At 38.6% G+C, this 26,613-nt stretch overlaps 1 protein-coding gene across 10 annotated transcripts in view; it reads left to right on the forward strand.

Moving 5' to 3' along the window:
- The window catches only part of CC2D2B (coiled-coil and C2 domain containing 2B), a 106,821-nt gene that overhangs the window by 67,814 nt on the left and 12,394 nt on the right, over positions 1 to 26,613 (forward strand). For 6 of the 10 annotated variants that reach the window (XM_061402914.1, XM_061402904.1, XM_061402907.1 and 3 more), the window contains 10 exons: positions 281 to 372; positions 3,424 to 3,594; positions 5,030 to 5,124; positions 5,917 to 6,028; positions 10,372 to 10,468; positions 15,439 to 15,537; positions 16,741 to 16,923; positions 17,066 to 17,263; positions 18,417 to 18,506; positions 22,906 to 23,019. In XM_061402914.1, the coding sequence (XP_061258898.1) occupies positions 281 to 372; positions 3,424 to 3,594; positions 5,030 to 5,124; positions 5,917 to 6,028; positions 10,372 to 10,468; positions 15,439 to 15,537; positions 16,741 to 16,923; positions 17,066 to 17,263; positions 18,417 to 18,506; positions 22,906 to 23,019 (1,251 nt within the window). Of the gene's footprint in view, positions 1 to 280; positions 373 to 3,423; positions 3,595 to 5,029; positions 5,125 to 5,916; positions 6,029 to 10,371; positions 10,469 to 15,438; positions 15,538 to 16,740; positions 16,924 to 17,065; positions 17,264 to 18,416; positions 18,507 to 20,169; positions 21,144 to 22,905; positions 23,020 to 26,613 lie in introns of those variants that run through there. The other 4 variants (XM_061402908.1, XM_061402910.1, XM_061402913.1 and 1 more) reach the window with 3 other exon arrangements.

Below are 26,613 nucleotides of genomic sequence, written 5' to 3' on the forward strand. Positions count from 1 at the left end.
TAAAAACACATTCACAGGTAATCATCTTCTTTGGTGAAGACTGATTCTGTCTATGTGAATACTCTGAGTTAGGTTGAAAAAGAGATGAGAGGGTCATAATGAGAGTGTTAGGAATGATTTTGATAATGGTAGAAAACCGAACCATACTTTCAGTTATCTAATTCCCCTTCCCATTCCTTACTTACAAAAAGTAAGAGTAACAAAAGAGTGACACCAGTAGCATTGTGTATACTTAATCTTAAAATATGAACTCTTTATTTCTTAAAAATATTTTTTGTAGATGAGAAGGTTGGTAATGAGAAGAATTGTCAAAGTTAGCAAATTTAACTTATCAGATATTGTGGCTGATTATGAAGAAATTGTATCCGCAAGGTATATATTAAAATTATTATTATTTAAGTCTGAAATATAAAGCTATAAGCTAGTTCCTTCAGAGTCCTCAAATAAGTTCTCTTTTTATATTAATGTCAAAATCCAGTTACAAAGCATAAAATGAAATATAGTGATTTAAATATTTTTAATAATTTAAAAATTCCATTTTGGACATATCTGTATGATTTATATTTTCAATTGTATAGTATTTTAGTTTTTAACCCTCTCCTTGTGGCAAGAAAAAAAAGAAAGCAAAACACCTTTGTCCCAAATTAGTTTTGCTCTCAGATCTCCCTGTCCTGGGACTGATTCTGGAAAAATCATTGGTGGTAGCACCATGCTCTAAGCCTATAATCTCCCCCTTTCAAAACTGAATCCTCAGCAAGGACTGACATAAGCACTCTGTGATCCACAAGCAGCTGAGGGGGAGCCTTTTGCTGAAGGAACTCAATTCTCATACTGTCCTATCTGTGAGACTTAAGGGTAGGAACAGGAAGTAGGGATGCTACATATCTGGGAAACCACTCTAGGGCCACTTGCAGATTCTCAGTATTAACAAGAAGGTTTTAATTGGTTTAGGATGCTGAGATATATTTGGGGGGAGGGGTTTCCATTCTAAAATATACCTTGAAGTAATTCTTCTATGAGCAAGTGTTTTTAAATGAAAACGTATTTAAAAAAAAAATTTATTGGGGTATAGTTGATTTACAATGTTGTGCTAATTTCTGCTGTACAGCAAAGTGAATCTGTTATACATATACGTATATCCACTCTTTTTTAGATTATTTCCCCATATAGGCCATTACAGAGTGTTTAGTAGAGTTCCCTGTACTATCCATAGGTCCTTATTAGTTATCTATTTCATATTTAGTAGTCATATATAGCGGTGTGTGTGGTGATGGACCGGGAAGCCTGGCACGCTGCAGGCCATGGGGACTGCAAAGAGTCAGGCACGACTGAGTGACTGAACCGAACTGACCGTGATGTGAGTGTGTCAATGATGAAAACTTATTTTTTAACTTTTCATCTTACATTGGAGTACAGGTGATTAACAATGTTGTGTTAGTTTCAGGCGTACAACAAAGTGATTCAGTTAGACACATACATGTACCTATTGTTTTTCAAATTCTCTTCCTAATTAGGTTGTTATAGAATATTGAGCAGGGTTCCCTTTGCTGTACAGTAGGTCCTTATTGCTTATCCATTTAAAATATAACAGTGTGTACATGTCTATCCCAAACTCCCTAACTGTCCCTCAACCCTTCCCGGCTGGTAACCATAAGTTTGTTCTCTAAGTCTATGAGTCTGTTTCTGTTTTGTAAATAAGTTCATTTGTATCTTTTTTTGGATTCCACATATAAATGATATTACACAACATTTCTTTCTCTGACTTACTTTCCTCAATATGACAGTCTCTAAGTCAATCCATGTTGCTACAAATGGCCTTATTTCATTCTTTTCAATAGCTGAGTAATATTCCATTATATATATATTAAGAAACATATATATGTATGTATGTATGTGTGTATATATATATATATATATATATATGCCACATCTTCTTAATCCATTCTCCTATATATGGACATTTAGGCTGCTTCCATGTCTTGGCTATTGTAAACACACTGCAATGAGTACTGGGGTGCATGTTCCCTTTCAGACCATGTATTTCTCTGGATACATGCCCAGGAGTGAGGTTACAGGATGATATGGTAGCTCTGTTTTTAGTTTCTTAAGGAACCTCCAGACTGTTCTCCATAGTGGCTTCACAAATTTACATTCCCACCGACAGTGTAGGAGGGTTCTCTTTTCCCACCCTCTCCAGTGTTTATAGTTTGTGGGTTTTTTGATGATAGCCATTTTGTCTGGTGTGAGGTGATATCTTCTTGCAGTTTTGATTTGCATTTCTCTAATAATTAGCAGTGTTGAACATCTTTTCATGTGCTTCTTGGTCATCTATATGTCTTCTTTGGTGAAAATGTCTGTTTAAGTCTTCTGCCCCTTTTTTGATAGAGTTGTTTGTTTTGACGATGTTAAGCATCATGAGCTGTTTATAAATTTTGGAGACTAATCCCTTGGTCACATCATTTGCAAATATTTTTCCCAATCTGTGAACTGTCTTTTCATTTAGTTTATTGTTTCCTCTGCTGTGTAAAAACTTTTGAGTTTAATTAGGTCTCATTTGTTTATTTTTGTTTTTCCATTTCCATTACTCTGAGAGAGGGATTGAAAAAGATGAGAGTGTTCTGCCTGTGTTTTCCTCTAAGAGTTTTATAGTGTACAGTCATACATTTAGGTCTTTAATCCATTTTGAATTTATTTTTGTGTATGATGTCAAAGAATGTTCTAATATCATTTTTTGCTTGTAGCTGTTCAGTTTTCCCAGCACCCTTTACTGAAGAGACTGTCTTTCCTTCATTGTATATAGTCTTGCTCCTTAGATTAATTGACCATAAGTACATGCATTTATTTCTGGGCTTTCTGTCCTGTTTCATTGATCTGCATTTCTATTTTTGTGCCAATACTATGCTTTTTTTTTTGTGCCATGCTGTTTTGATGACTGTAACTTTGTAGGGTAGTCTGAAGTTTTTATTTTCAGTCTTTAGAGGAAAACAAGTGTGACCATAAAGTTATAATTCCATATAACTTTGTGTTTCCATGTAGGTTCCATAAAGGTTTGTGTTGCCAGGAGTTGCAGCACTTATAACTAACTCCTACTCAGAACTATGTAGAAAATGATCAAGAGAATGATTCCTAAAAAATGAATAATCTTTTGAAATAACATCATGTTTCATGGGATTACGTCTCCATGCCCTATCTCTTCTTGGACCATATACCCAAAGAACATGGAGCAATCAGATGCTCTCTTAAAACTCAGAATCCCTTCCACACTCCAAAAAAGATTATTTTCTTGGATCTAAGACAACTCTGTCTCCCCTACACAGTAAAGAGAACATGGTTCAGAATAATGACTTTATTTATAATAAATTTTAAAAATCGTTATCTTTCAAATCTTATTATTTTATATCAATCTGATTGACCACTTTTTAGCCAGTTGACATATGCAGTTTGTAAGCTTCTTGAACAACGAAGAAAGTTAAAGCCTCAGAGGAAAGAAAGGAAAAAAGTGGCAGTACAGACTATCTGTGATAGAGATATTAAGATTCTTATCAGAATACTGAGAGCTTATAATATTCCTACAAGGAAAACAACAGTTAATAGGTAAGGCAATTGCACCAATTATTGGAGTTACAAAAAATGTCTTAAATGTAAATTTCTAAACTGTCTTTTTAATAAAACTTTGTACTTTATTGATGCTCTACATACAAAAGCTGAATAAGAGTTGAAATCTTCATTTGAATAGTCAAACTTAACTGTCATTTCTATGTAGTAAAAGTTTGCAGAAGTTTGAGATGCCTGAAGTATCTTTAACATGTATATTTTTGGGTGCTTTATTAAATAAATGCCTTCTGTCCATATTCCCTATTTTGAAAACTTAAGCAGCTATTGCCAATTATACTGTCCACTCACAGTGTTGGAAGTAGAATAGTAGAATACAGGAGAGAATAGGCTCCATTTTGGACTTGTCATTTTATGTGACTTCTATAAAAATCAGATCTTACCATCTCTTTTGCAGGCACGCAGAATGATGTGTTTTATTGATGTTTCTTGGGCAGAGGATATGTGGGGTCAGAATGGTCAAATGAAGTCATCCTGAATATTTAGTATATCCTCAATATCAAGTGTCATATATTTAATCTCATATATAATCTATATATTGTGACTGTTTCATACCCAGGTACCTAAGGGATACTGAGTGTCCCTCTCTATCTACATTTAACACAGGTGTGCTCTACTTTCGTATTTTATGTTTATCCCGTGAATTTTACCTATGAGAAACATTTTGCTTACTAGCTACTAATCTACAGTTAAAACCTCTTCAAGATTTTGCCTGTGTTTTGTAAATATGATTTTATTTATGATACACTTGATATTCTCAAAACAAATGCACATTTCAAGGCTGTTTTGTGAAATAAGGACATTTTAAAATTACTACCATTTTTTACAATAATTGGGCTTATTGGGCTTCCCTTGTGGCTCAGCTAGTAAAGAATCCACCTACAATGGGGGAGACCTGGGTTCAGTTCCTGGGTTGAGGAGATTCCCTGGAGAAGGGAAAGGCTACCCACTCCAGTATTCTGGCCTGGAGAATTCCATGAGTGTATAGTCCATGGGGTTACAAAGAGTCGGACATGACTGAGTGACTTTCACTTTCTGCAATAATTAATCTGTAAAAGAAAGAATACTATAACACCAAAAATAGAAATAATATAACTCAAAGTATTACCTACCCTATTTTTCCCTTTTTGCTGAGGATCAGTGAAGACTTTGCCACAGACTGGTTCCCATCCATAGCTCAGCACTGAGGAGCTACTCTTTCAGAGCAGTGATTGTCACATATTTATCTCTAACCCCCTATGATATGAAGACCCAAAGCAAACTGTAAGATCCAGGGTAACTGTCTTATCTATCTCTATAAGCATAAGCAGAAACCCAACAACACAGCACAGAAGCATAAGCAAAAACACACCTACTCGCACCAAAACAAATATTGAAGTTAATTAAAATGTATGTCTCTATTTTGTTTTTCCTGAAGGTCCTTGGATATGCCTACTTATTTGATATCATCCATGTCTCGCCTCAGACATAAAGAAACAATCAAATCATTAGCCTCAGATGAACTCTTAAATGAGATAAGTATTTAACACTTCTCTAAAGTGCAGTTTTGATCATATTTTCCCTGAATTGCAACTGGCCCCTAACTGGGGCTACTCTCTTGGGCTTCTAGTTTACTCTCCATAACATAGTGATGGTGCTGTTTACAAAATGTAATTCTAACCATTTCATTCTCTACTACCCTGCCCTCAGGGTCTATAGCATAAAATGCAAGCTCCTTAGAAAGTATACCAAAATCTGTATTTATCTGGTTGTTATCTACCAATCAGTCAGCCACATTTCCCTCCACCCCACAGCAGTGTCATATACACTACTGCGTTCTAGCAGTCCTCCATTCTTGCCCTTTCTTTTGCCTGGAATGGCCACCACACTTCATGTTCATGTGTTACTGGCCACATGAACTACTATTTAATGTTTCAAAGCTCAAGCCCACGCTATGTGTTCTCTATGAAGTTCTCTTTGTCCTCACCCCCCAAAGTTTAATCATTCTCTCTCCTGAGTAACTGTTATATCCTGAATATATTTCTTTTGTTTCATTGCCATTATTTGCTTAACTGTCCTTTGTTTTCTCCTGAGAGACTTAAGATAAAAATCTTTACCGATATCCATGTATTTTTGAATCCTAGAAAAATCATACCTGATATTAAATAGGATGAAATCTTAATTGAATGAATGAATGAGTAAATAATGGTTGTTTGAAAAACTAGAAAAACCAAACCATCTAGTTATCAGCCAGTAACTAATTTCTACCTTTTATCAACTATATAAAATATTACAAAAACCTAGTCGGGGTTTATCATGTGTTTCAGGATACTGTACACCCCTTTGTGGAAGTTTCCTTTCAGCACACTGTATACCAAACCAGCGTTGCCAGTGGATCTCATCCATGTTGGAACGAAGAAATTAAAGTAGATTTTATGTAAGTTGGAGTCCATTTTTCCTTGACTTCTAAAATAAACCAATAACAGAATTGGTTTCTTGAGCCATTTATTAAAAATAATGATTGATACAGGCTTAATTTTTAAGTTTTTAAATTATGAAGTGTGTTTACATAGATAATGTATGCTTGCGTGCTAACTCGCTTCAGTCATGTCTGACTCTTTGCGACCCTGTGAACTGTAGCCCACGAGGCTCCTCTGTCCATGGGATTCTCTAGGCAAGAATACTGGAATGGGTTGCCCTGCCCTCCTCCAGGGGCTCTTCCCGACTCAAGAATTGAACTCGCGTCTCCTGTGGCTCCTGCACTGCAGGCAGATTCTTGACCACTGAGTCAGCAGGGAAGCCCCTATATAATGTATATGTAAATATAAGTTCTGAGGGAAAATGAATATTTGTGTATCTACCATTTAGCTTTAAAAATGGAGTGTTACCAGGAACGTTGAAGGCTCCACTGTGCCAATATCTAACTGTATCCCCCTCCTCTCTCCCCAGAGATAACAACCGTGGTACCCTTGTGTTTATCCTTCCCTCTCTTTCTTTATGACTTTAAATCATAGATATTCATCCCTAGCTATGTTTTATTTCTTTATGGATGCTTTTCAACTGTATATAAATTGAATTATCTTTTGCAACCTGTTTCTTTATTCTTCATTATTTTTAGAGATTTATCCATATTCATAACTATTCCTTCCTTCATTTTCACTTCGTTATAGTATTCCACTGTTAAAATTTATTTATTCTTTAAATTATTCCATAATTTATTTATTCTTTACCCTGTTGATGCACATTTGCCTGATTTTAGTGTTTTGCTATTATGAATAGTGTTGCTCTGAACATTCTTGTACTTGTTATCTGGAACACACATCTAAGAGTTTCTTTTTAAGACATTAGTTCTCAAGCTATTTTGTGCACTGAAATCACCTGTATGGCTTCTTTAAACAAATTGCTGGGCCCAACTCCATAGTTTCTAATCCAATAGCTCTAGAATAGGGCTCAGAGAAGGCAATGGCAACCCACTATAGTACTCTTGCCTGGAAAATCCCATGGATGGAGGAGCCTGGTAGGCTGTGTCCATGGGGGCGCTAGGAGTCGGACATGACTGAGCAACTTCACTTTCACTTTTCACTTGCATGCACTGGAGAAGGAAATGGCAACCCACTCCAGTGTTCTTGCCTGGAGAATCCCAGGGATGGCGGAGCCTTGTGGGCTGACGTTTATGGGGTCGCACAGAATCGGACACGACTGAAGCAACTTAGCAGCAGCAGCAGCAGCAGAGTAGGGCTGATACATAATTCCATTTCTAACAAGTTCCAGGTGTTACTGATGCTACTAGTCAGGAGACACTTTGAAACCCTCTGCTCTAGGATCCATATCCAGGAGTGGAATTGCTTCAGCTTTACTATGTAATGTCAATTTTTTTCCCAAAGTGATTGTGCCAATATACACTCTCAATATATAAGTTCCTATTGTGCCACATCTTCAATAATATTTAATATTTTTTAAATTAATTTTTCTAATATGGTGGATCTAAAGTGATATTCTTACTGTGATTTAATTGACATTCCTGGATTTCTAATGAGATTGAGTTTCTTTTTCTTCCATTTTAAACAAATTGATAGACTTTATCATTTTTAGAGAGTTTAGATTCCTAGTAAAATTGAGCAGAAAGAAGAATTCTTACATATCCTCTCCCTTCAACACACACACACACACACACACACAGCTTCCCTAAGTGTCAGTGCGGTACATTTCTTATGAAACGGACCATATTATGAGACAAAGTCCACAATTTACATTAGAATTCATTCTTTGTGTTGTACATTCTATGCGTGTGTACTCAGTTGCTTCAGTCATGTCCAGCTGTTTGTGACCCTATGGACTATAGCCCACCAGGCTCCTCTGTCCATGGGATTTCTCCAGGCAAGAATACTGGAGTGAGTTGCCATGCCCTCCTTCAGGGGATCTTCCTGACCCAGGGGTTGAACTTGTGTCTCCCACATCTCCTGCAGTACAGGTAGATTTTTTACCACTAGTGCCACCTGGGAAGCCTTGTATGTTCTAAGGGTTTTGTCAAGAATAGCAAGGAGAGACAGGAAAACCTCCTTCAGTGATCAATGCAAAGAAATAGAGGAAAACAATAGAATGGGGAAGACTAGAAATCTCTTCAAGAAAATTAGAGATACCAAGGGAACATTTCATGCAAAGATGAGTGCAATAGAGGACAGATATGGTATGGACCTAACAGAAGCATAAGATATTAAGAAGAGGTAGCAACAATACACGAAGAACTATGCAAAAAAGATCTTCATGACTCAGATAACCATGATGGTGTGATCACTCACCTAGAGCCAGACATCCTGGAATGCAAAGTCAAGTGGGCCTTAGGAGGCATCACTATGAACAAAACTAGTGGAGGTGATGAAATTCCAGTTGAACTATTTCAGATCCTAAAAGATGATGCTGTGAAAGTGCTGCACACAATATGCCAGCAAATCTGGAAAACTCAGCAGTGGCCATAGGACTGGAAAAGGTCAGTTTTCATTCTAATCCCAAAGTAAGGCAATGCCAAAGAATGCTCAAACTACCACACAATTGTACTCATCTCACACGCTAACAAAGTAATGCTCAAAATTCTCCAAGCTAGGCTTCAACTTTACATGAATCATGAACTTCTAGATGTTCACGCTGGATTTAGAAGAGGCATAGGAACCAGAGATCAAATTGCCAACATCCGTTGGATCATCAAAAAAGCAAGAGAGTTCCAGAAAAACATCTACTTTTGCTTTATTGACTATGCCAAAGCCTTTGACTGTGTGGATTACAACAAACTGGAAAATTCTGAAAGAGATGGGAATACCAGACCACCTTACCTGCCTCCTGAGAAATCTGTATGCAGGTCAAGAAGCAACAATTAGAACTGGACATGGAACAACAGACTGGTTCCAAATAGGGAAAGGAGTCCATCAAGGCTGTATATTGTCACCCTGCTTATTTAACTTATATGCAGAGTACATCATGCAAAATGCTGGGCTGGATGAAGCACAAGTTGAAATCAAGATTTCTGGGAGAAATACCAATAACCTCAGATATGCAGACACCACCCTTATGGCAGAAAACAAAGAAGAACTAAAGAGCCTCTTGATGAAAATGAAAGAGGAGAGTGAACAAGTTGGCTTAAAATTCAACACTCAGAAAACCAAGATCATAGCATCTGGTCCCATCACTTCATGGCAAATAGATGGGGAAACAATGGAAATGGTGAGAGACTTTATTTTAGTGGGCTCCACAATCACTGCAGATGCTGACTATAGCCATGAAATTAAAAGACGCTTGCTCCTTGGAAGGAAAGTTATGACAAACCTAGACAGCATATTAAAAAGCAGAGACATTACTTTCCCAACAGAGACATTATTTTCCCAAGGTCCATCTAGTCAAAGCTATGGTTTTTCCAGTAGTCATGTATGGATGTGAGAGTTGGACTATAAAGAAACTTGAGCACTGAAGAATTGATGCTTTTGAACTGTGGTGTTGGAGAAGACTCTTGAGAGTCCTTTGGACTGCAAGTAGATCCAACCAGTCCATCCTAAAGGAAATCAATCCTGAATATTCATTGGAAAGACTGATGATGAAGCTGAAGCTCCAATACTTTGGCCACCTGATGCAAAGAACTGACTCATTGGAAAAGACCCTGATGCTGGGAAAGATTGAAGGTAGGAGGAGAAGGGGACGACAGAGGATGAGATGGTTGGATGGTATCACCAACGCAATAGACACGAGTTTGAGTAAACTCAAGGACTTCGTGATGGACAGGGAAGCCCGGTGTGCTGGAGTCCATGGGGTTGCAAAGAGTCAGACACGAGTGAAGAACTGAACTGATACTCACTCCAGTATTCTTGCCTGGAGAATCTCATGAACAGAGGAGCCTGGTGGGTTACATTCTGTAGGGTCACAAAGAGTTGGACATGACTGAAGAAACTTAGTGTGTGCGCACACATGGGTATGTGCCCATAAGTGGGATTGCTGGGTCATATGGCAAATCTATTTTTGATTTTTAAGGAACCTCCATACCGCTCTCCATAGTGGCTGTACCAATTTGCACTCCCACCAACAGTGTAGGAGGGTTCCTTTTTTTCTACATCTTTTCCAGGATTTATTGTCTATAGATTTTTTGATATTGAGTCTAATGAAAGTCATCTTGAAAACACATAGGTTTTCTTAACTTACACTTTAAAAAAGAAAATAAAACAGGTAATTTTATAGTCCTCTATGAATAATGATTTTATAAAATCAGTTAAACATCTGAATATGTTTTCTTATTTACAGCTTACCAGGACATGATTGTAACTTCTCAAGTTTATCTAAAATAAAAGATAATATATATATCAACATTTTTGATGAAATGATTATTGAAAAGCATGAGGTAAAGTAGAATAATTATAATAATCAATGTTGAAATAATTCTAGGTTCAGACTGAATGAAGTCTGTGAACGTATTTGTTAATTTGCTTTTAGATGCAGTGTCTACAACGTTTTCTCAAAAGGATATGGAGCAACATGAAATAAAATCAGACATGTGACAAGTCAGTTCAAAAATAACAGAGCTCATAAACCACACATAGGAAGAGGAGGGATAAATATACCAAGAATTTGGGGAAACTAGGTTTCTGCAATTGAACGTTATATCTACATGTGAACTTCCTGGTAGCCAAGCTTTACCATATTTTCAAGGTTTGCTGCACTAAGCATATTTGCTATGATATATACTATGATACATACTTAATGTATATATTATAGTAAAAGTATGTACATTAAGATGCTTTACATTGTTTACTGAGATGTAGGTAAATCTCAAAAGCAGTGGCTATGAACTGAAGAGAGGAATCAGGTGTACTGGTAGCTTTTTTCAAACTTCAGTGCTTCCCCAGATTCAAGTAAACAGCAGCAACACACCCAGGGCTTAGAAACTGAATACCATGGCTTCCTAGTTGGCGTGTGATCACTAGAATCTCAATATTGTCTATTATGACCCTTACCTCCCTGGCATTTGTTCTTCTTAGAAGAAAAGAGAGATCAGATTAAAATGGGAGCCAGCATATATTGCGTTTTCTTTTACAAGGTTTTTACATTTCTAAACTGGACTGTCTGCAAGAGGACCATTCAGTGAATTTTCTTAGTCAAGAAATGGCCCATGTTAACCTTTGTTGTGGTGGCTGTTCAGTCAATAAGTTGTGTCCGACTCTTTGTGACCCCATGGACTCCAGCACACCAGGCTCCCCTGTCCTTCGCCATCTCCCAGAGTTTGTTCAGATTCATGTCTGGTGATGCTATGTAACTGATGCCATTATTTCTTGGCAGTAAGCCAACATGATCCATAATTATGACAGCAAGGGAAAGGTGGTTGATGGAAAAGCATAAAATGAAGCAGAAAGCAAGACAGTATATGGGAAAAACCACAATGAATTGTCCTTTTTATCTCCCTTCTTTTTTCCTAGCTCCTTACTTCAGCCCAGGTTAATAGTGTATAACTTTAATATTAACAGAAATTTTGACTCTATGGCTTTAAAAGAAATCACATTAACATAAATAATTTAAGGTCTTATTCTTATTCTACCTTCTACTCACAAAACCTCTATCAGTCCGTCGCAAAATTTTCTGGAAGCCTCCAAGAAGTCCTCATATATGTGCTTAGACATGACTGTTAGCTACAGTTGTCAGTATGTGGGTTCTTTTGACTCAGCCCCCAAAGCTCTCAGTTCAGTTCAGTCGCTCAGTCATGTCCAAAGAATCTCACCACCACCACTGTTGACATTGCCCGTGATTACGATGCCACCATCTGTGCCAAGGGTGTTATCCCTCCAGTTATCCTTGAGCCCAGAGTTATCAGAATACTCAAGAGGCACTGGATTCTGTACAAACATGGGCAGAACGGGCCTATTTTCTCTGAATCCATACCACATATTGTGTATCTAGACTTTAAAGCAATAGTATTTGTACACAAAATCTCACCGTAGAAGAGCTTCTCCAGCCACTGACCCTAATCGCCAGGCCAACCCAAGGACAAGGGACCCAGTGGGGTTCAGTGTGCGCCAACCCTTTCCACGTCTTCATTGTCCTTTCTCTCCTTCTTGATTCCTAAGCTCAACCCAACTGCTCTCATCTTCCCCAATTACAAGTAAAAATCAGTGGATATAAGTATATACTGGTACTATGGAGCGGTTTGTTGCCTATGCCCGTCTTAACTCAAACAAGTGACATGCCAATCCCAAGAACTGTTCTCTAACACCTTTCCCATATTCCCCCTATTTCAGCACTTCGGCTGATGAAATGAAAAACGTAAATGGCTAAAAGTGAAGTGAGTTACAGAGTAAATGCCAGTGGGGTTAGTGGTATTGGTGGTGAATGCCAAACCCTTTTTTGCCTAATACCCCACTACACTGTCTCTAATTTTTAAAAATAGCATTATTGAGGAGTAGTTGGCATACAGTAAGCTGCACATAAAGTGTGTATTTTGACAAATTTTGACATATGTATATATATACATGAAACCATTATCAAAGTCAAGGCAATGAATATATGCATCACTCTCAAAGGTTTTCCTCTGTCCTGTTAGAATACCTCCATCCTTCCCTTCCTTCTTCCCACCCCAGGAAATGATTCATCTGCTTTCAGTAACTATAGTTTGTATTTTCTGGAATTTTATAGAAATGGTATCATACAGTTTTCACTCTTTTTTCCTTGGCCTGGCAGCTTTTGTTCAGGGAAAAAAAATTATTTTTAGATTTGTCTATGTTGTGTTATTTATCAAATAGTTCATTACTTTTTACTGTATAGTGGTAGTCTGTTGAAAACACACGTTGTATTGTATGTTTAAATATTCACCTGTTGATGGACAAGTGGGTTTTCTATGGTGGGGGTGGGAGGGATATTATAAATAAAACTACCATGAGGATTTGTGTAGAAGTCTTACATACAAATGCTTTAATTTGGGGGTGGTAAATACATAGGAGTGAAATGACTGGATCATATGGTAAGTGGACATTTAAGAAACAAACTGTTTTTTCAAAGTGATTGTACAGTTTTTTATTTTCACCAGCACTGTATGAGACTTCTAGTTCTTTCACATTCTTACAAGCATGTAGTCAGACTTCAAAATTTTAGCCATTCTAATAAGCCTGTGGTTGTATCTCATAATAGTTTTAATTTGCATTTCCTCTTGATGAAGGTGAAAGAGGAGAGTGAAAAAGTTGGCTTAAAGCTCAACATTCAGAAAACAAAGATCATGGCATCTGGTCCCATCAGTTCATGGGAAATAGATGGGGAAACAGTGGAAACAGTGTCAGATTTTATTTTTCTGGGCTCCAAAATCACTGCAGATGGTGACTGCAGCCATGAAATTAAAAGACACTTACTCCTTGGAAGGAAAGTTATGTCCAACCTAGATAGCATATTGAAAAGCAGAGACATTACTTTGCCAACAAAGGTCCGTCTAGTCAAGGCTATGGTTTTTCCTGTGGTCATGTATGGATGTGAGAGTTGGACTGTGAAGAAGGCTGAGCACCAAAGAATTGATGCTTTTGAACTGTGGTGTTGGAGAAGACTCTTGAGAGTCCCTTGGACTGCAAGGAGATCCAACCAGTCCATTCTGAAGGAGATCAGCCCTGGGATTTCTTTGGAAGGAATGATGCTAAAGCTGAAACTCCAGTACTTTGGCCACCTCATGGGAAGAGTTGACTCAATGGAAAAGACTGATGCTGGAAGGGATTGGGGGCGGGAGGAGAAGGGGACGACAGAGGATGAGATGGCTGGATGGCATCACCGACTCGATGGACGTGAGTCTGAGTGAACTCCGGGAGTTGGTAATGGACAGGGAGGCTGCTGCTGCGATTCATGGGGTCTCAAAGAGTCAGACACGACTGAGTGACTGAACTGAACTGAACTGAGTAACTAATGATGTTGAATGGCTTCCCTGGTGGTTCAGATGGTAAGGAATCTGCCTGCAATGCAGGAGACCTGGGTTTGATCCCTGGGTTGGGGAGATCCCCTGAAGAAGGGAATGGGAATCCATTCTAGTGTTCTTGCCTGGAAAATTCCATACACAAAGGAGCCTGGCGAGTCGCAAACAGACACGACTGAGCAACTAACAACACACAATGACGTTGAGCATTTTTTCATGAATTGCTCTTGGTGTCATGTTTTTTAGCTCTGATTTTATAACTCTTTATTAGAGTTACAGGGCTTCCCAGGTGGTGCTAGGGTTGTAAAGAACCTGCCTGCTAATGCAGGAGACATAACAGACTCAAGTTCCATCGCTTGGTAGGGAAGACCCCCTGGAGGAGGGCATAGCAACCCACTGCACTATTCTTGCCTGGAGAATTCTCATGGACACAGGAGCCTGGAGGGCTACAGTCCATTGGGTCACACAGAGTCAGACACGACTGAAGCAACTTAGCACACACACACACACACACACTGTTAAGATTATATTCCTTCTTCATGAATTGATGGCTCTATTATTATGAAATATTCCTCTTTATCCCTGGTCACATTTCTTAAATCTACTTTGTATGTTATAAATATAGTCATTTCGGCTTTCTTTTCATTGGTGTTTGTTTTCTTTCTTTTCTTCTTATTTTTTCTTTTAACCTGTGTCTTCATATGTAAAATGAGTTTACTTTCAGTTCAGTTCAGTTCAGTTGCACAGTTGTGTCCGACTCTTTGCGACCCCATGAATCGCAGCATGCCAGGCCTCCCTGTCCATCACCATCTCCCAGAGTTCACTCAGACTCACGTCCATAATTGGGTCTTCCTTTTTCATTCAGTTAACAACCTCTATCTTTTAATAAATGGGTATTTACGCTTTGTGTAATTACTGACTTGGCTAGGTTCCATCTTCCTGTTTGTTTTCTGCTTGTCCCGTCTGTTTTTTGTTCTTTTTTTCTTCCCTTTTTTGGATTAATACTTTTATTATTCTACTTTATTTTCACTATTGGCTTATTAGCTGTACTTTTTTTATTTCTTAATTGTTGCTCTAGGTTTTATTATATATTATTGCACTTATGACAGTCTATAATATTATGCCACTCCACATGTAGTGTAAGAACAGGATATTATTACACTTCCATTTCTACTCCTATGCTTTGTGTTAATGTTATTTTATCATATATTTTGCTTTTATATATGTCATAAACTCTGCAACAGGTCATTATTATTGCTTTAAATAGTCAATTATCTTTTAGAGAAATTTTTGAAAGTGAGAAAAAAAACTTCTCTATTTACTCTTTGGTTTCTTTTTAAAATGAAAGAGAATTTATTATACTTACCTGCAAGTTTGTGTGAAGTTATTCATCACATGATATAGAATAGTAATAGAAAACTTATTTATTTTAATAGGATCGCTGTTTCAAGAGCTGTAGTGGTCATTCATATATAAGAAAGAATTGGCTTGGATCCATTGTCTTCCCTTTCTCTGCTCTCCTACAACAATCTGAGGTAACAGAAACTGATTTTTTGCTAATTCTAAATTTTTGTCTCTGGCTAATAGAAACACTTACTGTTTTCTTTGAGTCAGATTTTGATTGGCATGTTGATAAGTCAGTTGAAATGATCCTGTATGCAAGTGCCTCTTAGGTGTTGGAGTATTTGAAGATTTTAGCTGTCTCTAAGAGATACCCACAAATTTATTTCATATATTTTTTGTATTCATTGATGAAGAAAAGGTCAGCTAACTGTAGGTCTTAAAGCAACATTCATATTTGTTTATAACAGTTACATAATTCCAGATTCATACATTTTCTGAATAATGACATTGCTTCGTAACCATGGGTTCCATGAGTCTATGCAATCACAGCATGTCATGAGGGAGCACGTTACAAATACAAGTGCTGCGAATAAAGAGCAATGGAGATTTTAAGCTGTTGGAGGTATAGGGCCTCCTCTTATAAATCCCTGCAGTTACTTCTCAGTCTCAGGCCAGATGCTAGGATAGAGAAGTAGTTAAGAAGGTGAGCTTCAAAGGTAGACTCGTCTGCATTGTAATCCTGGCTCTACTACTCATTGGTTGTGTGACCTGTCACAACTTCCTCACATGCTCTGAACTCATTTCCTTATCTATAAAATGGAGATTAGTGGCGTCTACCTCATTGAATAATGTGATCTATATCAAGCACTTGGAAGAATGCCTTATACATAGTAGGTGCTCAATAACTATTAATATTAGTTATGTTATTATCAGTAGTAGTTATTATTTTAAATTATCTCCTCACACACACACACATACACACACGGTCCCTCCTCCAGTGGACTTTGGGTCATCTCTCCTTCTGTTCCATTTTTTTTCTCTTTCCAGACCCAGTGCAAAATGTAACATGGTCTTTTAGCATTTTTCTCTGAGCTTAAATTTTATTCTCTAAGAGTTTCTATCACTCTGGTATGTTAACTTCCTTCCTCATTTCATCCCTTTCTTACTTCTGCCTTTTCCACATACTACATATTACAGAGGGACCCAGGGTGTCAAGGTTGCTTGTGAGCAGATCATCATGGAAAACTTTATCATTCTTTGCAAGTCCCTATTAGTCGAATCAGCATGAACCCATGCAAGCCTATTTCCTGCAATAGAGTAGACTGAACTGAGCTATCTTTGACTGATGTTTATTTTTATCATGCAGAATCCATTCTGTTCATATACTCTTTCAGATTAGTGGAACATTTCAAGTAAATATTCCACCTGTTTTGCTTGGGTATACTTGGAGTAAGACTTATGTGTCTCCTAAAGAAGATTATAATGGACAGAATTTAAAAGAAAGTACCTTCTTAAATATTTTTGCTACTATTGAACCTCAAATATCATATGCCATCTGTAGTCCAGAACTAGACAAGGTAGGCTTTCCACTGAATTATTTTCAGATATACTATCAAAGGAGTGTTAATTCCAAAGATGACAAAAATGAATGTTGGTTCTTGATATTTTCCTGTGGGAACAATATGGTAGCAAGTTGAAATATTTTAAACTTGATTCTAGTTTTCAGATCAAATAGACATTTTGGAGAGAGCACGGATTTTTACAAAAAATTGTAAGGCATTATTTCCTAAACGAAGAATCACCACTACTGTTTTTAATGATGAAGGGATACAGATCTTAGTAATAAGATACATCAAAGCATTGAATCCACCTCAACAACTCCTGGATATGTTTCTTCATGATTCTAATGCAAGACTTGTAAGTGATATTTATGTTAGTAAATTTATTGAGATATTCACATACCATATAATTTGCCCTTCTAAAGTATATAATTCAGTGGGTTTTAATATATATACCAAGTTGTGCAGCCATCACCACAGTAAATTTTAGAACATTTTGATCACTCTAAATTTATATTTATTTTAATTGGTTTATTTTTTAATGTTAACTTTGAGTAAAACTTTCTTATTAAAATTGCTGAGACAGTTTCCTGAGAGAGATAGCATCTGTGTTGCAATGTGTGCTCCTGAGTGTGTGGTGGAAGAAAACATTTCCTCCTGTTGCCCTTCACTCTGCCCACTTGTACTGAAGGTCACTGTTGCCACATCACTTCATGCGACCATACCAACTTCATAATCTTTCTGTCAGACTTTGAAAAATGATGCAGAAAAATTCCTTTGATTTTCAGGCAGAATTGAAAGTTGTATTTCTAAAGAGATTGTGTGCTTCTAAGGATTGCTTCTTGTTGTCAAGAGGCTATGTTATCTTTTGCTCTGTAAACTGCCAACATAACACTGCTACTGTAAATCAGTGAAAATGTTGGTGAGCTTTCTGTGTTAACTCTAACCTGAGTCCTTATCTCCAGCCCCGTAGGGGTAGCAGTCCACAACAGAAGTTCTGTTGTTTGTAAAAATAGGCTGCACCAATATCTTCTTGCTGCAGCAACTTATAACTGGATATTATTAATAAAAATAATTCTTATGGATTTTGAACCTAGAAGAAAATCAAACTTTTGCTACTCTTCTACACCTTTTTTCAATTTTCTTAAACAGTTGTATTTTAAAGTATACATGTAATGTATCACATTTAAATTTTTAATTTATTATAGTGAAATGTAATGATTAATATACATGGTCTGGAGTCATGCTAACTTGGGCTTATTCCCAGAGACCCATATGTTGTGTTAGTATGTGACCCATATATTATGTTAGTGTGTTAGTGTGTGTGTTAGTGTGGGCAGGTTATCTTAGCACTCTAAGCTTGTTCTTCTTTTGTAAAATAAAATTAATAATAGTGTGCATTTCAAAGGCTTGTAGGATGTACTAAATTTGGTGACAATGCATGTAAAGCACTGTGCTTGGTGATGGACATATAGTATGTTCTTAATAAATCTAAGTTAATATTATTTTAGGACCTTGTTGCTCACTTTGTATCTTTGATTCCTATTATGCCTGAGGCACTGGATGAAAATAATGGTTTTGATATATGGATGACATCAGAGGTAAGCAATTACAATTTACAATTTAAATGTATAATGTTTGCTTTTCTTGTAAAGAAATATTCAAAAATATTATGCACTTATGTAGTAGCTTTCCTTATGCAATTTGAAGACATTTGATAATTTAATACACTGTTTTCATTCAGCTCTGTAACAACCCATAAAATAATTCTTAAAGACCAAAAATCTTGTTCAACTCTTTAAGTAGCTCATAATATTCAGATTAAGCAGGAATTCCAGGAGTACAATATTATGACATTCTCCAGAGAGAAATATGAAATATGCCTTGTTCACTATAGAGGTGGTTAGACCCTGAAATCTAGGGGAAATACCATCATTTCCCAGAAGCTTTCCCCAGTTTTCCCATATCTGAATGAAGAGCTTCCTTGGCACTTGGATTAAAATTGTATTTAGACTGGTTGCCATGCAATATTTGGGACATATTTAAACTAAAAACTATTTATTTGAAATTTAAATTGCTTTAGGCATCCCATCCCTCCCCCCAAAATCTGGCAGTCCTAATTAGATTGCCTAACTTTTTCCATTTCACCTTAAATTATATTTAGTTGATTATACACTGGCCCTGTACTCACACACTATACATATACATCCCAAGTTTAATCTCCTTGAATGAAAAGGCAAATTTGCACTTATCTAGAATGTTTAGAGGCTGGATTTGAGGCCGAAAAGGATTTAGAGAGCACAGGACTAATTTAATAGGTCAGTTACCCTGCCTTCTGCTAAATAAGAATAAAAGAGACACAAGCATGTGGTTTGTTTCAGGACCCAGTGATTCAAATCTGGTAAAACTCAAAGAGTTTTTGAATTTTACTCTAGACTCTCTGAGACTCTTCAAACTAATCAGAATGTGTTACAATCCTGCAGAACACTGAAAGATAGCCTCTAAAGTAGCTAAAAATAACTATAAAAATAACCATTCTGGCAAATACCAGTGCTTCCAAGTGCCCTCCAAGCCACACAGTACTCATAATCAACAGGTCACCACCGGCGCAGGCTTCCTTTTGGCTGCTGTCTTCCCATTGCCATGAACTCTGGACTTGGGATGTCCCTGAGTGAATGACTAATTAAATCGTCACAGGAGTTATTTCCTCTACCCAACATACAGTCTTTGAACAAAACTTGGTTCAAATCCTACTTCAACCACCTGATACCTGTGTGACTTAAGTTATTCAGCTTCATTAGACCTCACTTTCCTCATCTGTGTCATACAGGGATTTTGAAAGGACAGGCAGCTAGAACACAGTATGTTAGTTACCTTGTTGTTGTTAGTCGCTAAGTCGTGTCCGGTTCTTTGCAACCCCCTGGACTGCAGCAACCAGGCTTCTCTATCCTTCACAATCTCCTGAGTTTGCTCAGATTCATGTCTTTTGAGCTGGTGATGCTATCGTGCTAACTACCTCATCCTCTGCCACTGTCTTCTCTTTTCACCTTCCATCTTTCCCAGCTTCAGAGTCTTTTCCAATGTTAGTTACCTACTCTCATTCATTCCCTCCTTCTCTTAAGAGATGCAGTCAGGGGAACCTCCTTAGCCTGACATTGAAGACTACTCATGTTCTGCTCTTAATTCTCCTGTTCATCACACGTATCGTTCAGAAGAGCCGTGTTACCATTCTTCCTAACCTCTATCCCTCACTATCACATCCAGCCAGTGCGTACTGATGTGGCCACATCTGTTGTTAAACCATTGAAATGGGGGAAGATGGCTGAGCAGGTGACCAAGTCGGTGCTGTTCGTGTGTCTGGGTAACATCTGTCGATCGCCCATCGCAGAAGCGGTTTTCAGGAAACTTGTAACTGATCAAAACATTTCAGATAATTGGATCATTGACAGTGGCGCTGTTTCTGACTGGAACGTGGGCCGGTCACCAGACCCAAGAGCTGTGAGCTGCCTAAGAAATCATGGCATTAACACAGCCCATAAAGCAAGACAGGTTACCAAAGAAGACTTTGTCACTTTTGATTATATACTATGTATGGATGAGAGCAATCTGAGAGATTTGAATAGAAAAAGTAATCAAGTTAAAAACTGCAGAGCGAAAATCAAACTGCTCGGGAGCTATGATCCACAAAAACAACTTATCGTTGAAGATCCCTATTATGGCAACGACGCCGACTTTGAGACCGTCTACCAGCAGTGCGTGCGGTGCTGCAGGGCCTTCCTGGAGAAGGTGCACTGACCGGCCGTCCCGCTGTGGCCCAGGCTCGTCCCCCCAGGCCGTGTGTCCAGTGTCAACAGTGTCACCGTTCCAAGCCAAGGCCGCAGCCCTCTCTTCAGTTGACTCACTGTTTCTTACCTGAAAAAATAATTGTAGATGGAAATCAGTCTTTGTGTTTGGCGAAAGAGTAAATAAAAAATCTTTATGTAGGGTAAGAGTTCCTTAGACTAGCTAAACCTCCCACTATGCCCCAGTTACAAAAACAGTGGAACAGTCGAAATAGTGGAGCAGCACAGTAGACCATAGTGAAGGGAAGTGAGACGCCCCCGGGGGCCTGCGCTGCCCCCCCGCTGTGGACGGGCCCTACCGCACCGCCTCTCCACGGCTGGTGCCCAGCGGCGGTGAGCTGCCAGGCGCGCACTCTCAGGACAGGAAGGAGCGAGGGTCGTGGGACTCATCCTCAGCACCTTCACTCCTTAGTTTGTGTCTGTGTGGTTCGTTTCATAAGGAAGTCACCTTATGTGTTCCCACTGGAACCCCTTTGCCTCTGGAAATGTAGTTATATCCAGGAGAAGGACGTGTGTGCTGGTTTGTATTATGGTCAGCTGGGGACTGTGTCTGCTTCTACATGCGTACAATTACCTGAATGTCAATTACAGATCACCTTGTGTGGGAAAAGTATTAAGTTGGAAAAAGTCCTTTTATGTTGGAATGCTTAAATATCAATATATTAAGTATTGTTTTGTCAGTGCCTGGTTATAGGGAAATATACATAATTTGTGCACACTTTGAAATAACTAATCTAAAATTCATATGAATATATGTCAGAAAAAATTGTTCTCAAATAAACTGGGGAAATTACAAAATTCAACTGAAAAAAAAAAAAAACAACCATTGAAATGCTTCCAGACTGACTGGTAAATAGTCACTCTGAGAGCTCCTGAGCTCCCCCTCCCCAAGCTCCCTGGCCACCACAGCCCTTTCTCTGGGACTAATGAATTGGAAGCACGTGTCCAGTCTAAATGGTGCAGCCGAGTCTGCATGTTATAGCTGCTACTCAGCAGCAACACATTATTGCCGTATGAACATTTGGGCCCATATATTTTGTTAGATCCTTTGATTCTTCAAGAGAATCTAGAAATTCAGAGTTGTATGTGTGATCTTCCAATTTTTAAAAGCATTTTGGGGCCAAGCAACACACACCTATAGACTGGAGCTAAATCATAGGCCACTGGTCTGCCACCTCTTCTGTGCTTTTTCTCTTCTGCTACAACTGCTTTACTAGGCACTCTGCATTTGATTACACCTACCCCTGCTGTTCAGGTCTTTCAGTTAAGGAAGTTTCCATCATTTTCTTGATTTGGCTCCAACTCAGATCTCTTCTAAGTTGAGAGCATTGTATTGGAACAGGGCAGAGAGTGACTCCATTGACCAAAGGATACTTTCCTCCAAAAACAGGTGTGATTTCCTATCAGATGAAGTTCCTTAAAATATTAGCCAATTTTGTTATTCAGTCACTGAGTCATGTTCAACTTTTTGTGACCCCACAGACTGCAGCACGCCAGGCTTCCCTGTCCATCACCATCTCCTGGAGTTTGCTTAAACTCATGTCCATTGAGTCAGTGATGCCATCCCACCATCTCATCCTCTTTTGTCCCCTTCTCCTGACTTCAATCTTTCCCAGCATCAGGGTCTCTTCCAGTGAGTCAGCTCTTCACATCAGGTGGCCAAAATATTGGAGCTTCAGCTTCAGAATCAGTCCTTCCAATGAATATTCAGGATTGATTTCCTTTAGGATTGACTGGTTTGATCTCCTTACTGTCCAAGGGACTCTCAAGAGTCTTCTCCCACATCACAGTTTAAAAGCATTTATTCTTTGGTGCTCATCCCTGTTTTCCCAGTGTATTTGTCCCAAAAAAAAAGCCTGCCTCATTTTGGATGATAAAATTATTGAATCACACAGTATCCACATTAATTGTCCCATAATAAAGGTGACCCTTATGTTCCAGGTCAATGTTCTCTCTTTCTAATGCCCTAAAGTTTTAACAGGAAAAGTGTGTCAGAGTTTTAGACTTTGCAGTCATCTTAGTGACCTGGCAAAAATGTGTGTGTAAGGGCGTGGAGGGGCCCTGAATCTGTTGGATGTTTGCACTACTCAACTCTCTCTCCTCCCCTCCCTTCCTTTTTTTTTTTTTTCCCGTCCTTGTTGCTTTTGTCTCACCTTAGCGCTGCATCAATTTAGCTATTGGAAACAAGGAGGAGCATGCCATACTTCTCTGTAATTTCTTCCTATATTTTGGGAAGAAAGCTTTGGTCCTTCTAGGAACCTCAGTGTTGGAAGTAAGTGTTGGACTTAATATTTAAATAGTGTAAACAAAACTAATTAGCTTTCAGTTGCAAGGTTTAAAGACTTCAACTCCAAGTTTCCATTTTTTAACAAATTAATTAGGAAATTTCATAGGCAAACAAATATTTACTTAGGAGAATAATGTTGTATCATCAAAACTTCCACAATGTAAAGAATGACTTCCTTTTGTTTTTCTTCTTTGTAAAGTAGTGCAAATAATAGTGCTACTTCATGGCAGCAAATTTGGAAAACTCAGCAATGACCACAGGACTGGAAAAGGTCTGTTTTCATTCCAATCCCAAAGAGGGACAATGCCAAAGAATGTTCAAACTACTGTAAAATTGTGCTCATTTCACATGCTAGCAAGGTTATGCTCAAAATCCTTCAAGCTATGCTTCAGCATTATGTGAACTGAGAACTTCCAAATGTACAAGCTGGGTTTCAAAGAGGCAGAGGAACCAGAGATCAAACTGCCAACATTTGTTGGATCATGGAGAAAGCAAGGGAGTTCCAGGAAAACATCTACTTTGCTTCATTGACAATGCTAAAGCCTTTGTCTATGTGGATCACAACCAAATGCAGAAAACTCTTAGAGATGGGAATACCAGACCATTTTACTTGTTTCCTGAGAAACCTGTATGTGGGTCAAGAAGCAGCATTAGAACTGGACATGGAACAATTGACTGGTACAAAACTGGGAAAGAAATATGACATGGCTGTATATTGTCCCCCTGCTTATTTAACTTCTGTGCCTGAGTACATCATGCAAAATGCCAGACTGGATGAATCACAGGCTGGATTCAAGATTACTGGGAGAAATATCAACAACCTCAGATATCCAGATAATGCCACTCTAATGGCAGAAAGTGAAGAGGAACTAAAGAGCCTCTTGATGATGGTGAAAGAGAAGAGTGAAAAAGCTGACCTGAAACTCCATGTTAAAAAACTAAGATCATGGCATCCAGACCCAATACTTCATGGAGAATAGATGGGGAAAAAGTGGAAGCAGTGACAGATTTTCTTCCTTGGGCTCCAAAATCATTGTGGACAGTGACTGCAACCATGAAATTAAAAGACGCTTGCTCCTTCTTGGAAGGAAAGCTATGACAGACCTAGACAGCATATTAAAAAGCAGAGATATTGCTTTGCCAACAAAGGTCTGTATAGTCAAAGCTATGGTTTTTCCAGTAGTCATGTACAGATGTGAGAGTTGGACCATAAAGAATACTGAGCGCTGAAGAAGTCTTGCTTTTGAATTGTGGTGCTGGAGAAGACTCTTGAGAGTCCCTTGGACTACAAGGAGATCAAACTAGTCAATCCTAAAAGAAATCAACCCTGAATATTAACTGGAAGGAATGATGCGGAAGCTGAAGCTCCCATACTTTGGCAACCTGATGTGAAGAGCTGACTCATGGAAAAGACCCTGGTGCTGGGAAAGATTGAGAGCAAAAGGAGAAGAGGGTGGCAGAGAACGAGATGGTTGGGTGGCGTCACTGATACAATGGACACGAGTTTGAGCAAACCCTGGAAGATAGTGGAGGAGAGAGGAACCTGGCATGCTGTATGTAGTTCATGCGGTCGCAAAGAGTTGGACATGACTTAGCGACTGAACAACATGGGGTTACTAGAAATACTAAATTATGTAGTAAATATATGACTCTGAGAGCAGCACCTGGTTTATGGAAAATGCTCAATAAGTGATGGTGGTAGGTGATGTAGTAATAGTTATTGTAGTAATAGTTATGTAGTGGTTGTTAACCATCTTCACCATCATCATCTTTATATGTTCCTAGAATTATATTTTAAGATAATTAAGATGTACCTCTCCTATTTTTCACTGCTCAAATTTTAATTGTGCAAGAAATGGGCCAGAAATTCACTAATTTGTACAACTTAATTATTGTACAACTCCTGTATTCAAACCTCCAGAAAGCTGCCTTATTAGGACTCTATTTCTATTCAATAATATGAACATATTGATAAGCATTTAAAACTTCCAGATTTTTTTTGTCACAATCATTTATTTCTCTGTATTTCCTTTCCAAAACTTATTATTTCTGTGTCCTGTTTGCTAGCTGAAAGTTCAGTTCAGTCTCTCAGTCGTGTCCGACTCTTTGCGACCCCATGAATTGCACGCCAGGCCTCCCTGTCCAAAGTGAAGTGAAGTCGCTCAGTCATGTCCGACTCTTTGCGATCCCATGGACTGTAGCCTACCAGGTTCCTCTGTCCATGGGATTTTCCAGGCAATAGTACTGGAGTGGATTGCCATTTCCTTCTCCAGGGGATCTTCCCAACCCAGGGATCGAACCCGGGTCTTCCGCATTGTAGACAGATGCTTTACCCTGTCCAAAACCTATGGCTAATTCCCATGTGATCGCTCCGCTGTAGCTTTGAGCACCACTAGATGGCAGTAAACAGTGAACAATATTTTAACAAACACTTGTATTTGTACCTGTGAGTCCGCACTGGGTGGCAGCACTTACCTATACGTTTCACCTTGGCTGTGTGGTTGAGGTGAAGCCTCTTTGCTTGGGAAATCCCATGGACAGAGGAGCCTAGTGGGCTACAGTCCGTGGGGTCACAAAGAGTCAGACACGACTGAGCAACTTTCACTTCACTAATAATATTTACTAACTGTATGATCTCAGCATTATTTATTTCTCTGAGCCTCATTTATCTGCCCTGTCAAAGTGAAAGTGAAAGTCGCTCAGTTGTGTCCGACTCTTTGCAACCCCATGGACTATACATTCCATGGAATTCTCCAGGCCAGAATACTGGAGTGGGTAGCCTTTCCCTCCTCCAGGGGATCTTCCCAACCCAGAGATTGAACCCAGGTCTCCCACATTGCAGGCGGATTCTTTACCAGCTGAGCCACAAGGGAAGCCCCCGCTCAAAGGAATAATGCTATTTACTGTTACCCTAGACATGTTGTTAACCTCTTATTCTTCATGTGAAAGGTGGGCATGATAATCATACCTACCTCACAGAATTTGGAATTAATTAAAGTGAGAAATTAAGTAGAATTAGCATGAGCACTGAGTACAGAACCTGGGGTACATAAATGATAAATGTTAAGCAGTTATTATCATTACCCGAGATTTTTATTTTTTGCTAAATAAGAAAGGTTTACACTTCAAAAGTATGTGCAGAGCAAAATAGTAACATAGTGACTACTTTTATTCCTCAAATGATTTTCTGTTTAATTTCTCTCTGGCCTCTAATTCTAGATCTTGTTCTCAAAATTAATTTGATGGCTTTTTAACTTTACCTAGCTTTTCAGAGCCTTGGACTAACACCATAACTCTCCATGGTGTTCACCCTTGATTTCTAAGTATATTCTGCTTGCTGCTGCTGCTGCTGCGTCGCTTCAGTCGTGTCCGACTCTCTGCGACCCCATAGACGGCAGCCAACCAGGCTTCCTCTCCCTGGGATTCTCCAGGCAAGAACACTGGAGTGGGTTGCCATTTCCTTCTCCAATGCATGAAAGTGAAAAGTGAAAGTGAAGTCGCTCAGTCATGTCCGACTCTAGCGACCCCATGAACTGCAGCCTACCAGGCTCCTCCATCCATGGGATTTTCTAGGCAAAA

Source organism: Bos javanicus, chromosome 26 (genome assembly GCF_032452875.1).
Source record: "Bos javanicus breed banteng chromosome 26, ARS-OSU_banteng_1.0, whole genome shotgun sequence".
NCBI classification, from domain to species: domain Eukaryota; kingdom Metazoa; phylum Chordata; class Mammalia; order Artiodactyla; family Bovidae; genus Bos; species Bos javanicus.